Consider the following 13,535-nt stretch of genomic DNA (forward strand, 5'->3'; position numbering starts at 1 on the left):
GATGGACTCGACCGTTGAGGGAAGCTGCGCACGTTCTAAGTCTGACCATGCATGTAGCTAGCAGGTTGTGGGTGCATGGCATAGTTAGTTGGCTTAGTGGCCGGGCGATCCATGCATGTGCGTGCGTGCGTGAGGCCAGGGTGTGTGTCCGGCTATATAAGCCATGTATTGATGTTGTGCAGAGTGGAGTGTAGCTAGGAGAGATGTAGTCTCGAGTAGTCCTTCGTGTGGGTGTGGCTGCGGTATGTGCCGAGCCAGAGTTCGTGCTCAATGAAAAATTAGGCTATTCGTGCGGCCGAGGCGCCGTTCGTGCGGTGGGGCGTATGTGCGCCGGAAATATCGGTGTCCCTCTCCTTCCATCTACATCCGAGCGAGTGTGAGAGAGAGGTAGTTCGGGGTTTGTCCCAACATAAACATTGTTTTGAATCAATAAAGAGGCGAGATTTCTCAAAAAAATAAAAACCCTCTACGAGACAAGCGATTCCTTCCATCAAAAAAAAAAAACGAGACCAGCGATTCCATGCGCCTCACGCGGGTGACGTTGCCGCCGGTGGCGCCTGCCTGACGCCGAGCCTTTCACGGCTGGTGGGTGTGCCCTCTCTCGCCTCTGTAGGTAGAGAACTATAGATGCTGACGACTACAAAGCTGTGCGGGCTTGGCTTGGTTGGATTGTTCAGATTACTTCAGAAATCATTATGCCTGATTGTGCTTGGTCGTCAATTGCTTATGCCCTTTTCACGTTAGGCTTTGTCCATGGTTTGAGCTTGTGGTTTCAATCCACAAATCATAAACAGTTTGGATGAGGTTGGGTTGAAAAAACATACAATTTGGTTTGGTCTAGGTTCTAGCTGATTCTTTTTGGATCGGTTTGGTTTGGATCCTAGGCGTGTAGTGCTATGGGTTGGACTAGCTTTGGTTTGGATGTGAAACTATTCCCAGGCTTACATGTAGTCTAAGTACGGACCAGAAACAGATTAATTAGGCAAGTGTTGCCGTGTGCACTTGTGCCTTTAGCCTTGTCCGTGAGACATCAGGAGTTGTTGTTCGAGTCGGCATCTTGGTCCTCTCTATATTTACTCGCACCATCGCACCAACGAGTGCTTTTGTAAGAGAATCGAGATCATAAGATAGGGATTGGGATTGGAGAGAAATAAAAGGAAATTAGAGTGTAGCGCGAGACATATCTTTAGGCAAGGGTTTAGCCACTTTGACACGATGGATCCTTCGGCGAAAATACAACGGACGGAACTCCCGGAAGACCTCGTCCTCGAGGTTCTCACACGTGTCGCTAATGCAGCTGCCCTCGTCCGCTGTGGCACCGCGTGCAAGCGGTGGCGCGCCCTCGTGGCTGACCCCTCCTTCGTCTGCCGGCGTCACCAGGTGCTGATGGGGCGCGCCCTCGTGGCTGATACCTCCTTCGTCCGCCGGCGTCACCAGGTGCTGATGGCCGTCATCGGCGCATACGACGGCGAGTGGGCGCTATCCAAGGTGCTTCTACATTCAGACGTCGATCCGAACCAGAACCGGCTGCTGCTCCCCACTTGGATGGGGCAGGGCGGCCCCATCCCGATGTTGTTCCCGGAGCTGGAGCAGGTTGGCGACAACGGCATGCAGAACTAGGTGGTGGTGGCCGTCCTCATTGATGCCGAGGCGGGTGTTGAGAAGGTGGCCACGGTCCGGTACATGAACGCCAACATGACCTACCGGATCGTTGGCCGTGGGCGGAGGGAATTCGTTAGGGGCTGCCGTATCTCCCACGGAGATCGTGTCGACATCTACGTTGGCAGACGAGACACCGGCGACCGCTGCCTGCTCTTCTTCAACAGCAAGGGCGCGCAAGGTTGATCAAATCCACATAAATACGGAGTAGTATCTTGTGTGCAAGAATTTTATGAGACCAGGTCTCATGTGAGACCCGTCCTGCCAAGGTCTTTGTGATTTGTGAATGTCACGTGTCATCCATCAGGACGGGTCTCACCTGCTAACCATGAGACCTGATCTCATATATTTTTTTTTCGTATCCGTGGAACGACAATTTCTGTATTCATATTTTTGTAGAGGAGAGAATTCCTTATTTAACACCATGCTAAAATTTTATGCCCTATTTGACATTGACAAATTATTTCTTCCCTGTCTAACAACGATTCTAAATTTTACGTCTTGTACGACACTTCTATTCATTTTGAGCTTCAGTGACACATAAAAAGACCCTTTTGCCCCTTATATGGTACGTTTGTTTACATGCAGGGGGGCATGTGTGCTGCTGCATATATGTTTGCTGCTGTGTGTGTACGCGTGTGCGTGTGCTACTGCGTGTTCGTTGCATGTTGGTGTGCTATTGTGTTATAGTGTTATAGTTTGTGCACGTGCAGGAGGAGATAATTCCAAGCATACGTGTTATAGTTTGAGAAGTACTCGTACATAGAGTCATTTTAGGATTATTAGTAAAGGGTGATCAGCGTTGCCGGTTAATTAGATTTGAAAAATCACTAGTAATTTAGCTGGGACGTATATGTGGCAGGGCAGTACTCCGGAGTCCTATTCGTGTAGAGACAGGGCGGGTGACTCCGCGGGACGCGGTGCGGCGATCGCCGGGCCTCTGCCCTCGGGGTCTGCGGCTCGTCCGCGGGTTGGCGGCTGGATCCGATGACAACGAGGCGGACGGGGACGGGGAAGATCCGGCGGAGTCTCTGCCAACGCCGACTCCTTCTGATCTATTTTGTGAGTTTTTCCTTTCAGGTTATGATGAGGACGAGGTTGCCTCAACAGTGGACAGGATCTTGCCGGTGGACGATCCGGCAAGGGTTGGGCTTCACGCGGGCGAGAGGAAGGAGATGGTGCGTCGCGTCGTGCACCGGAAAACGGCAGCGGTCGTCAGGCCATGGAAGGGACCTCTCCCGAAGGTTAGCCTTCCAAACCTCACTCTTTTTGATTTGATTAGGCCGGATTCATGGATTAAGGTTCACAGGAAGAAGAGATCGACCCATTCTGCTAGTGAGTCCCGGTGGCCGGCGGCGGCCGTGGCACCGTTGCCGGCGGGGCTGTCGATCGGGATCTCTCAGATGCGGGAGTTTCGTTTGAACGCACTCCTGGGCCGCGAGCAGGGAGCGCCTAGGGGTGGGCCGGTTCTGAGTGAGCCGGGCCCGTGCGGGATTGGGCCTGTGTTAACTGGGTATGAGGCCCAGTCTAACCAGGCACGCACGTCGATTTCCTCTACACCACCATGCACGATCGATGTTCTTCCTGGGTGTCTTCTTTTGAAACAATCTAGGGTTTTCGATGGTGCGAGCCGGCCGAAGTTTTCTGACCGTGGTGCGGGGCGGGCTAGGCGCGTCCCCCCTCTCCACGGCATGGCCGGTCGTGGTGTGCCCCCTGGCAAGACTGGCGCCCCGGGCGGTGCTGGCCGCGGAGGGCAAGTGCCGCCGGTGGGGGGTGGCCGCAGCGGGGGTGGTCCGCCACCGGGAACGGGCCGCGGTGGTACTGGACTGATGCCCGGGTCTGGTGGTGGTGTTGCCCCGTTCCCGGGTGCAAGGACCGGCCGGGCGGCGCCGGAGGCCGGCAGCCCTAGACCGCTACTAGCGGGCGGCGCGCTAGGGCCAAGCGCAGTGGGCCGTGGGTCACTGCCTGCGGGCATTCGGCCACCGACGCCGGTGGCTTTTCCGCAGCCGGCTGTGGGACGAGGAAGGAGGGGTCCTCGACCACCGGTGCCGAGCCCTGCGGCCGTAGCGGGCCGGGGCACTCCCGCTCCGAGACCGCCTCCTCTTGCTTCTAGTGTCCAGCTATGTCCGGTGACGGTGCAGCCCGGGGCCAGACCGCCGCATTTTGTGGCCAGACAGTCGCAGAATTCGGCAGCGCCGGTGTTGAAGCAGGCACAGTTGCCGCATGCTCCGGCTAGTGGGGGAGATTCGTCTGCGCCTCTTGGTCAGTGGCATGACGATGGGCATAGCGCTTATGGTGATGGACAGCACCGGGGATCCTCGTCCATGGGTGGTGGTCGGGGTATGCCTGGCAGAGCGATGGCTCGGCTGAGAGGCCTTTCCTGGGGCCAACGGGCGGCTTGGTCGAAGGGGCGTCTGGACCGGCACATCGTCACCGCGGTGGTTTCCGTGGTAATCGTGGTGGCCGAGGTGGTCGAGGTGGCCGCTATCGTCCACGGCAGCATTCTGTTGTTGTTGATCAGACGGTTGTTGGCGAGGCTACTGAGGAGCCTGGGTTGTCTAGCCAGGCTATGGAGGTGGTGACGGCACTGGCTGATGTGGAGGTTCCTGGTAATGGTGAGGTCGGGTCAATGTCGGTGGAGGCTTCTGACAGGGCTGATCTGGACAGGGTGGCCAAGTGGGCGCGCAAGAAGGAAAGAATGTTATGTTACCGCTGTGGCGAGAAGGGTCATTTCATTGCTGAGTCTGTGGCAGTTTTATGCGATACGTGTGGCAAGCCAGCCCATGACTCGGGGGCATGTCTGCTCTTGAGGGAGCAGGTACCGACTCTGATGATGTATGGAGTGTACTGTGCTGAGCTCATGTTTTTTGAGTCTCCGATCGAGAGGGAGGTTCCTGATGAGGCTCAGAGTGTGACAACTGGGGTTGTTAAAGTGACTAAAGGAGAAGTCTCTGAGACCCAGATTTTGCAGCGGCTCCGGGAGCTGACCCCAGGAGACTTCCACTGGGAGCTTGTCAGTCTCGAGGCAAACTTGTTTAGGGTTGAGTTCCCGACAGTGGAGGATTTACAGAGGCTGCTGAGTTTTGGGATGTGCAAAGTGCCAGGTACTGAGGGCATCCTTGAGTTCCAAGAGTGGAAGTTGATTGAGCCTCAGGGTAAACCTCTTACCCAGGCCTGGTTGCGTTTTTCGGGAGCTCCTTCGAAGCCTATGCAGGATGCTAGGGTCGTTGCTAGCTTGGGCATCATGGTGGGAAAGCCTGAGCGAGTGGATATGGCCTTTACTAGAGTTCATGGGGTTGCTCGCTTACTGGTTAGTATTTTGGACATTGAGTTTGTGCCTGATGTGGTCAAGTGGGCTTATCGAGGCCAGGTTTACAACCTTGAGATTGAGTTTGAGGATGAGAGCCTGTTTGCTGAGGCACCTACTATGACTGGCATTGATATGCACGAGGATGATGATGGGGCGGGAGTTAAGGAGACTCCGGCCGCTGATCCTGGACGAGAGATGTCCGAGAGACCGGGGTCTGTTGCTCAGACGACCGGAGATGGGACGGCGCCCCCTTCTTCAGTGCCGTCGACCACTCTGAGATTTGGGTCTATTGAGCCTGCTACTGCACCTCCGAGACTATGGAGCGAGCGGGTGGAGTCTTTTGACGATTTTGAGCACTCTTTACCTGCGTTGGACTTTGAGGGCCCGAGCATGGAGGGTTCTCGCGCGGAGGGGAGTCCAGAGATAGTGTTCTCGCCTCCCTCGGATACTGTTGAGACGGCGGAGCTGTGGGTGGTGGTTCCGAGCTCTGAAGGGGGTTCGAGGCAGGTGGCCTCAGCGCCCCCTTCTCCTCTCTCTCCGATTGGTGCTACCGTGAGGGAGGATCTACCTTCGGGAGGGGGCCGGGGCAGGTGGCCTCGGCACCTTCTTCACCTATTGCTGGGCCGGAACTGTAGGTGGCAGGTCCGGTCTATGGAGGGGGCTCGGGGCGGGTGGCCTCGGAGCCCTCTTCACCTTCCGCGCCTAGGGTGACCGCCCCCACCGTTGGCGCCGGCGAGCACTCTTGGCCTGCGGCCTGGGGTGGATGTGGAGCGGGGGCAGGTGGCCCTTGGTTCCCCATCAACTGACTCGGCGCCCTCTTCCGGTCGTGGAGACCGGCTGAGTGTTCGGGGGGTGACAGGAGGTCACTCCCCGGGCAACTTCACTCGGGAGGAGGTTATAGAGTTCGGTGGGATCCCGGACCAGGCGTCTGAGGGCCGACGGTTGAGCTGTCGTCTTCAGGGCCGTCCGGAGGTAGACGACATGCAGCAGCGCTGCGCCATGAGGGCGGCCAAGCTTCGTGACGTCTAGGTCACTACTGGTATGTCGGTGAACACTTCTAATTCCATCCTGCATTTTTCGAACGATGAGATTGTTGATAATGCAAACCAATTACAGCTCGTTTGGTACCCATCATTTGGGTCGGATTTGCTGGATTTCATTTGCGAATTCCGGAATATACTTGTTTGGCTGCCACAGAATTGAGGGTGGATTTCATTCTAAGATTCCAGAGGATGTAAACTTGGCCTAGGCCCAAATCCCAGCCCCTCGCCCGTCATTCTCCCGGATTCCACTCGCTCGCTTCCCCCACCCTACCCCGACGCCTTCGTCTCTCGCCTCCTTCCCCCACCCTACCCTGACGCCCGCCGCCGCCATGAGCCCCACCTTCTCGGCCGCCGGTGATGCACCCCCCGCCGGTGAATAGCTTCTCCCCGAGTTCTCTTCCCCCGTCCCCTCTACACGCGAAGCTTTCTGTTCGATGGTGTGCTGCCTCCGGTGACCACAGCGCCGTCGTCGAGCTCTCAAATCCTGGTAGGTTCTCCCTCCACCTCTCTTCTCCCTCTCCCTCTCTCTGGTGGATCTTTTCTGCTTGAACCCTAACCCTAACCTGAACCCACCTCCATCCAGCCACCCGATCCGGACAGAAGATCGACTTCTTGACGATTCCTCCGCCAGCCCACGGTCGGTCAGCTCCACACCCCGGAAGATCGACCTTTTTGTGGTACGTGGTCAGCGTGTCTGCGTCCCCTCTATGCAAACAGAATGGATCTCTGAATTTAATGCGTTTTGCACACTGATTATTTTGTCTGAATTCAGTATAGAACAAAGTCAGTGTGGTTGGACAGTGATTTTTTTGTGTGGATTCAGTATAGAACAATTCAGTATGGGCCGCAAGCAGACATGAACCCCTGATTTCAATATGTTTGCACACTGATTTTTTGTCTGAATTCAGTATAGAACAATTTCAGTGTGCTTGCATAATGATTTTTTGTCTGAATCAGACTGGGTTTTTTCCAGACTGAGCTGATTTTATATTCGGGCTTGTTATTGAAGCTAGATACTTGAGCATAATGTTTTGAAATACAAGTTCAGGATAGTTTTGATTCACTCCGTTTTAGGAGAGAGTGTTAATAACATGTTCAATAAGACTGTGTCAATTGTATCGTATGGCGATTGAAGCTTCTTTTTATGTGAAACTCTAATGCTTGATGGTTTTGTTTGTTATGATCTATTTTTCCAAAAGTATGGGGGCGCAGGTCTGTTCATCCACCTGACAAAAGTGAAACAGAAAGTAGCATAAACCCTGTTTGGGTTTTGCCCATCTTTTTCCTCCATCTAAGCTTTCTTGACAAGCAACTGCATCTGTTTTTTGTGTATCACTAGTAATAAGCATGAGTTTTTTGTGTATCACTAGTAATCGAGCTTGAGTTCTTTCTCAATTGTTATTTTCTTCATCTTAATATAGATGTCGGACTTGTACATTAACACATTGCATGGCGATGAGAGGAGAAAGAAAAGGAAGAGGGCAGCTGCTGGATTTTTTGTGTCGGTTGTCGCGATAGTTCAACACACGTATTGTCAGAGGAAGATTAGAGAGCTTGATGATTTCAGTGAGGATGAGGCGGAGATTAGGATTAGAAAGCAGATGCTTAGATCAATTTATCAGGGTTCTAACAAGCACTGTTTTGATAGTTTGCGCCTAACTAAACGGTCCTTTGTGGACCTGTGCGCTATCTTGCGTGAAAGATGTGGTTTGGGGGACACATTTTATGTGTCGGTTGAAGAATCAGTCACAATGTTTCTGCTAGTGCTAAGCCATGGGATGAAATACCGGTTAATTGAAAGCACGTACAGATGGGCACTCGAGACCATCAGTAGGCATTTCAATGAGATCTTAAGAGCTGTCCTTTCCTTGTCTCATGAGTTTATAAAGCTACCAACCCCTTCAGCTGAGCAGCCCGAGGATAGTAGATGGAAATGGTTTCCAGATGGGCTAGGAGCTTTAGATGGCACACATGTTGATGTCCGTGTTTCCGCTCTCAAGCAAGGCAGATACAGGAATAGAAAGCAAGATGTGACCACTAATGTGCTTGGTGTTTGTGACCGGAATATGAAGTTTTTGTATGTCTTAGCTGGATGGGAAGGTTCTGCATCTGATTCACGAGTGTTGCGAGATGCAATGTCACGACAAGACGCTTTTAGAGTTCCACATGGTAATTCTCTGTCTTGGTACGGTAGAACAACTAAGTTATGATATTTCAATGTAAATATAATATCTAATACTTGTTATTTTTGCAAACATTAGGAAAATACTACCTTGTAGATGCTGGGTACACTAATGGTCCGGGCTTCTTTGCTCCATACCGGTCAGTCCGGTACCATTTGAAAGAATGGGTGGCTAATGGAAATAACCCACAAACTCCAAGAGAGTTATATAATCTGCGACATGCATCAGCTAGGAATGTGATAGAGAGAACTTTTGGTCTACTAAAGATGAGATGGGCTATTTTGAGGACTAGTTCATTTTTTCGCATACGGAATCAGGTATCACATAGTATTTTGCAAAACCAAGCCTCCGTTTATTTTTATTTTTTTATTAACACGCCAATAATACCATCTCGCAGATCCGTGTCATTAATGCTTGCTGCATATTGCATAACTTTCTAAGAGATAGGCAGAGAGAGATGGATGATATAATGCTAATTGACGTGGATAATCAGTTAAATGTTGCTGCCATCGAACATCCTGAAGAACCAAACATGATTAGACATGTTGAATCAACAACTGAGTGGAACAACAAGCGAGATACCTTAGCTAATCAAATGTGGGCAGATTACCAAAGGAGACGCGGGGGAGCCAATCATTGATTTCATTCATTTGTATGTTCATATATTTCATATGCCTATTTATGAACCCCCCCTCTCTCTCTCTCTCTGGATTCTACGTTTGTCTCATACATATATTGTTGCTTGCAGGAAGATATGGATGTGGAGAAGAAAGGAGGTAGAAACTACCTTACCTGGACGGATGAAATGGATGAAGCAATGCTGAATGTGTTCGTGGAGCATTACAATAGAGGGGATCGTGCTCAAAATGGGTGGAAGCCACATGTTTACACTGCAGTTGTCAAGAATGTTCGAGCCAAGTGCAATGTGGATATCATAAAGGAGAATGTCATATCAAGGTGCAAGACTATTGATAGACACTATGTCAATGTCAGCAAGATGTTGTCAACGAGTGGTTTTGGGTGGGATTGGATCCATAACAAGCTTATGGTTGATAGTGAGGACGTGTGGAGAAACTATGTCAAGGTAAGCACTACATCTTGAGCATCTATGTATTCATGGCATGGCCACAAGATTCATTTTCATCATTCATGTGGTCAAGTAGTTTATTCGAAAACATGCACTTATACACCTTCTCCACCTTCTCCATCATGATGTGGAATTCAGCCAAGTTTATTTGAAAACATGCACTTATACTTGTTCATGCATAGCCTTCTAATCAGTAGTTTACTCATCATTTCCCCTATGTTTTGCTATTATATTAGTAATCAGCCTTCTCTTGAGAAACAATCACAACTTGCAGCAGTGCACTTGTTTTCCCCATTATTTATGTGATTTTGCACCATGACATGAGTTACATCTTAGCTGTAGTCTACGATTTTCTCTTTGGATGTGTGTTTGGTGTTTGGATGGATGTGTGTTCATTTTCCACCATGACATGAGACTATTTGTCTTCATGGGTTGCAGGCAAACAAAGATGCAGCATGCTACAGGCACAAGGTCATAAAGTTTTGGGACTCTATCAGCCTTGTCTTCTCGAAGGATCATGCCACCGGAACCGGAGCCAGAACTGCTGGTGAAAGTGCAGCGGAAATGGCTGCAGAGAATGTCAACAACATCAACACTGATTCTGCCGCAACATCTTCAACCCAAACCGGCGAGGAACAGAAGAGGAAAAGATATCGATCGGATGACTCAATTGCATCTATGCTTGGAGAGAAATTGGATAATTTTACCAGTGCCTACAAAGCTGATATCGCTCAAGTTGCTCCTCCTGAGAAACCCTCCTCTCCTGAAGAAATACTTGACGCTCTCAATGCAATTGTGGGACTGGATGATGATGGCTTGCTAGCAGCTTATGATTTCCTCATAGCAGATGACCGCAAGTTCAAGGCTCTTATGGCGCTGCCTGAAAGGATGAAGAAGAAATGGATCCTCAAGCAAATCAACCAATGAAGGTATGTTTCTTGTTCTGTGATTAGTTACCAGCTAGCAAGCTCTACTGCATTTTGTCCTTAGTTGTTTGTTATAGTACAATATTATGGGTGTCCTGTATTTTGTCATGCCAATATGGAGCAGAGGAGGCAGCAGCTTGCTTGCTTTTCATCATATTTATGTACTTACCTATTTCCATGTTTGAGATTAGCATGATAGAAGGTTTTATGTTATCATCTTAATAAGGTTTTCCTGCCAGGTCTTCCCAAACATGGCTTGATAAAACAACGTTTTCCTGCCATGTTTGAGAACAACTTGTTCTGCCTTGTCTCCTGAAACAAGGTTTTATGAACATATTTTGCATGCACATAAATATTCAGTGTGTTTGAAGGTCTCTTATGAACTAGTCTTTTTTTCTTCGGTCGAGAGGTGGCATTATTAGTCTAGAATACATCAACCAGATATATGCTTATTTAGTGGCTGTAGTCTTTTATCGACTTAGTTTCGGTCCTACTTAACCTACTCGGTTGTTGATGGTTTTTTGCTATTACCTTTCGATTCATGATAATTGTGCAAATGAAGTGCAAGTTAACCTTTGAAAAATTTCTATATCAAGTTGAGTTTTCTTACCCTTCCTAGAGATTGTTGCAAGCTAAAGCTTATCGTGTGACACTTCGATTTGTCTTCTTGGCTATCCTCATCTTTCACTTTGAGCAATTTCTACCAACCATTGTGTTCAAGGATTGTTTATTGCCCTATGAGACCATATGTCACCATTTCTCATCATATTTTGCAGGAAATTTTGGGTGAAGTGTGATGTTGAACGAACAGAACGAAGAAATGAAGATCCTTGAGCAATGAAAATCTTTCTTGGATGGTGCTAATAATGCAAAGATTCAGTTTTTATGTAACCTTGACTAGATTATGATCATTTGATGTTGTTGTGAACCTTTGTCGTATTGCAAAGATTAACTTTTTACAAAGTCTCATGTTTAAGTTATATGTATTGGCATGGTTCAGTTTAATGCAAAACATTGCCATGTGTGAACAAACGAGCTGTCAATGTTGGTGTTGGTACAGATTTGTTCATACTATTTATTCCTAGCACAAAGGCTAGTGCGTTGGTGCTGGTATAGTTTCATGCTCATTTTGGTTCTGGTACAGATTTGACCTCAAAATCCTAGTGACAGCCAAACATGAAATTTGGATTTGGAATCTAGATTCAGCCAAATGAAATCTTGATAGAGATTTCATTTCATTTCATTTCAGCCAAATGAAATGAAATCAGGGGAGCCAAACGAGCTGTTAGGGATTTCACTAGGTAGTAATGAGGGTGAAATTTCTAATTCCATCAATGATTTGCTAGATCTAGAGGCCGAGAGGGCTTTAGATATGATTCATAACTTAGCTGCCGTCAAACCCATGAATGACTCTGAGATTGATGCTTTGAGAGTCCGGGTGCTCGATGATTTTTGTGCCGATCTCGCTCCTCCCCTCACAGAGCCGGAAGAGGAGGATGAGAGTATCGAGATTGATGTGGTAAGACCTCCAGAAACGGGGAGAGAGGACCGGGTGGACATGAGGACCAGCCCTAAGCGCAAATGGAAGCGCAAGATCTACCCGACATTCGCAGTACATAGGAGTGCTAGGATTCGTACGGCTAAAAAATTTCATGACGAGTTATGAGAGGAATCTTTTGGAATAGCAGAGGTCTTAAGGACTTGGCTAAAAGAAGGCTTCTTGCAGAAGCATCCATCGAGCATAGATTGGATTTTATTGCGTTGTCGGAAACTGGTAGAGCAAATTTCTCACCACAATTTCTCAACACTTTATCGGGGGGTATTGAGTTTGGCTGGCATTGTCTGCCACCGAGAGGAAGATCGGGAGGGATCTTACTCGGTGTTAGAAGCGAGTCTCTTGAAGTTCGAAGTGTGGTCATGGGAGATTTTGCTGTTAAGTTCAGGGTGCGGTCCAAGGTTGATGGATTTGACTAGGCTCTGTGGCGGTGTATGGTGCCGCGCAGTCAGAATTCAAGCCGGATTTCTTGGCCGACCTTGTTAGAGTATGCGGGTCCGAGCAGCTTCGAATTTTGGTGGGGGAGACTTTAACATTATTAGGAGACGTTATGAGAAGAACAATGATAATTTTGACGAGAGATGGTCGTTCATGTTCAACACTATTATTGAAAGCTTGGATCTGAGAGAGATTGAGCTTTCAGGTAGGAAGTTCACATGGGCTAACACCATGCCAAATCCAACGTTTGAAAAGCTGGATCGGGTACTCGCAAGTGTCGAATGGGAACAGAAGTTTCCCTTTGTAACAGTTCAGGCTCTCTCTCATGGGATTTCTGATCACACGCCTCTCTTTCTTGACTCTGGTAGGGCTACCTACCCGGGCAACAAGAATTTGTTCTCGTTCGAGCTTGCGTGGTTCGAAAGAGAAGGCTTCCTGGATCTCGTAGCCAGAGAGTGGGCTAAGGATGCAGGCGGTAGGAATGCTCTTGAGCGCTGGCAGAATAAGATTAGGCATCTGAGAAGTTTCCTACGTGGGTGGGCTAAACATCTTAGTGGGATTTATAAGGTTGAAAAGGAACGGCTCCTTGCCCTTATTCAGTCCTTAGATGTAAAAGCAGAAACCACGGTTTTGCCAGCCGCCGAGCTTCATACTAAGCTTAACGCTGAGATGAGGCTGAAAGAACTCCTTCGTGAAGAAGAATTAAAGTGGGCACTGCGGGCCAAGGTACGAAGAGTGGTCCAGGGGGACGCGAACACTCAATTCTTCCATATGATTGCCAACGACAAACATAGGAAGAAGAGAATCTTCCAGCTTGAACAAGATGAGGGTACGATTATCGGTCAGGAAAACCTAAAGCTGTACATTACTGAGTACTACAAACAATTGTTTGGACCACCAGAGGAGAACTGTGTGTCTCTGGATGAGTCTAGGGTCGAAGATGTACCTCAGCTTACTGCAGTGGAGAACGATATCTTAACCGCCCCTTTCTCGGAAAAGGAGGTATTCGAGGCCATCTCCTAGATGAAAAATAATAAGGCACCCGGTCTGGATGGTTTCCCGGCTGAGTTTTATAAGAAGTGCTGGTATATTATTAAAGGGGGCTTGTTGCTGATGTTCCATGATTTGTTCTCGGGACATTTGCAGCTTTTCCAGCTTAATTTTGGAACAATCACCCTGCTTCCTAAGAAAACAAAGGCCGTGAGAATCGAGCAATTTCGGCCTATCTGTCTTTTGAATGTCAGTTTCAAAATTTTTACCAAGGTTGGGACGATTAGGCTCACACAGATTGCACATGCCTTGGTGCAGCCTACTCAGACGGCTTTCATGCCGGA

General features: G+C 49.0%; 1 protein-coding gene across 2 annotated transcripts; it reads left to right on the forward strand.

Annotated features, from left to right (window-relative positions):
- Nucleotides 1-6,329: 6,329 nt before the first annotated feature.
- On the forward strand, nucleotides 6,330-11,323 carry LOC125524064. Of its 2 annotated transcripts, XM_048689137.1 has the most exons (5): nucleotides 6,330-6,499; nucleotides 6,596-6,689; nucleotides 8,944-9,279; nucleotides 9,721-10,211; nucleotides 10,985-11,322. In XM_048689137.1, the coding sequence occupies exons 3-4, from the start codon at nucleotides 8,950-8,952 to the stop codon at nucleotides 10,207-10,209; spliced, it is 819 nt and encodes a 272-aa protein (XP_048545094.1). In that variant the 5' UTR covers nucleotides 6,330-6,499; nucleotides 6,596-6,689; nucleotides 8,944-8,949; the 3' UTR covers nucleotides 10,210-10,211; nucleotides 10,985-11,322. The 2 variants fall into 2 exon arrangements, with proteins under 2 accessions (XP_048545094.1, XP_048545095.1); XM_048689138.1 differs by lacking the exon at nucleotides 6,330-6,499 and having other exon boundaries at nucleotides 6,601-6,689; nucleotides 10,985-11,323.
- Nucleotides 11,324-13,535: the final 2,212 nt, after the last annotated feature.

Source organism: Triticum urartu, chromosome 7 (genome assembly GCF_003073215.2).
Source record: "Triticum urartu cultivar G1812 chromosome 7, Tu2.1, whole genome shotgun sequence".
Classification (NCBI taxonomy): Eukaryota; Viridiplantae; Streptophyta; class Magnoliopsida; order Poales; family Poaceae; genus Triticum; species Triticum urartu.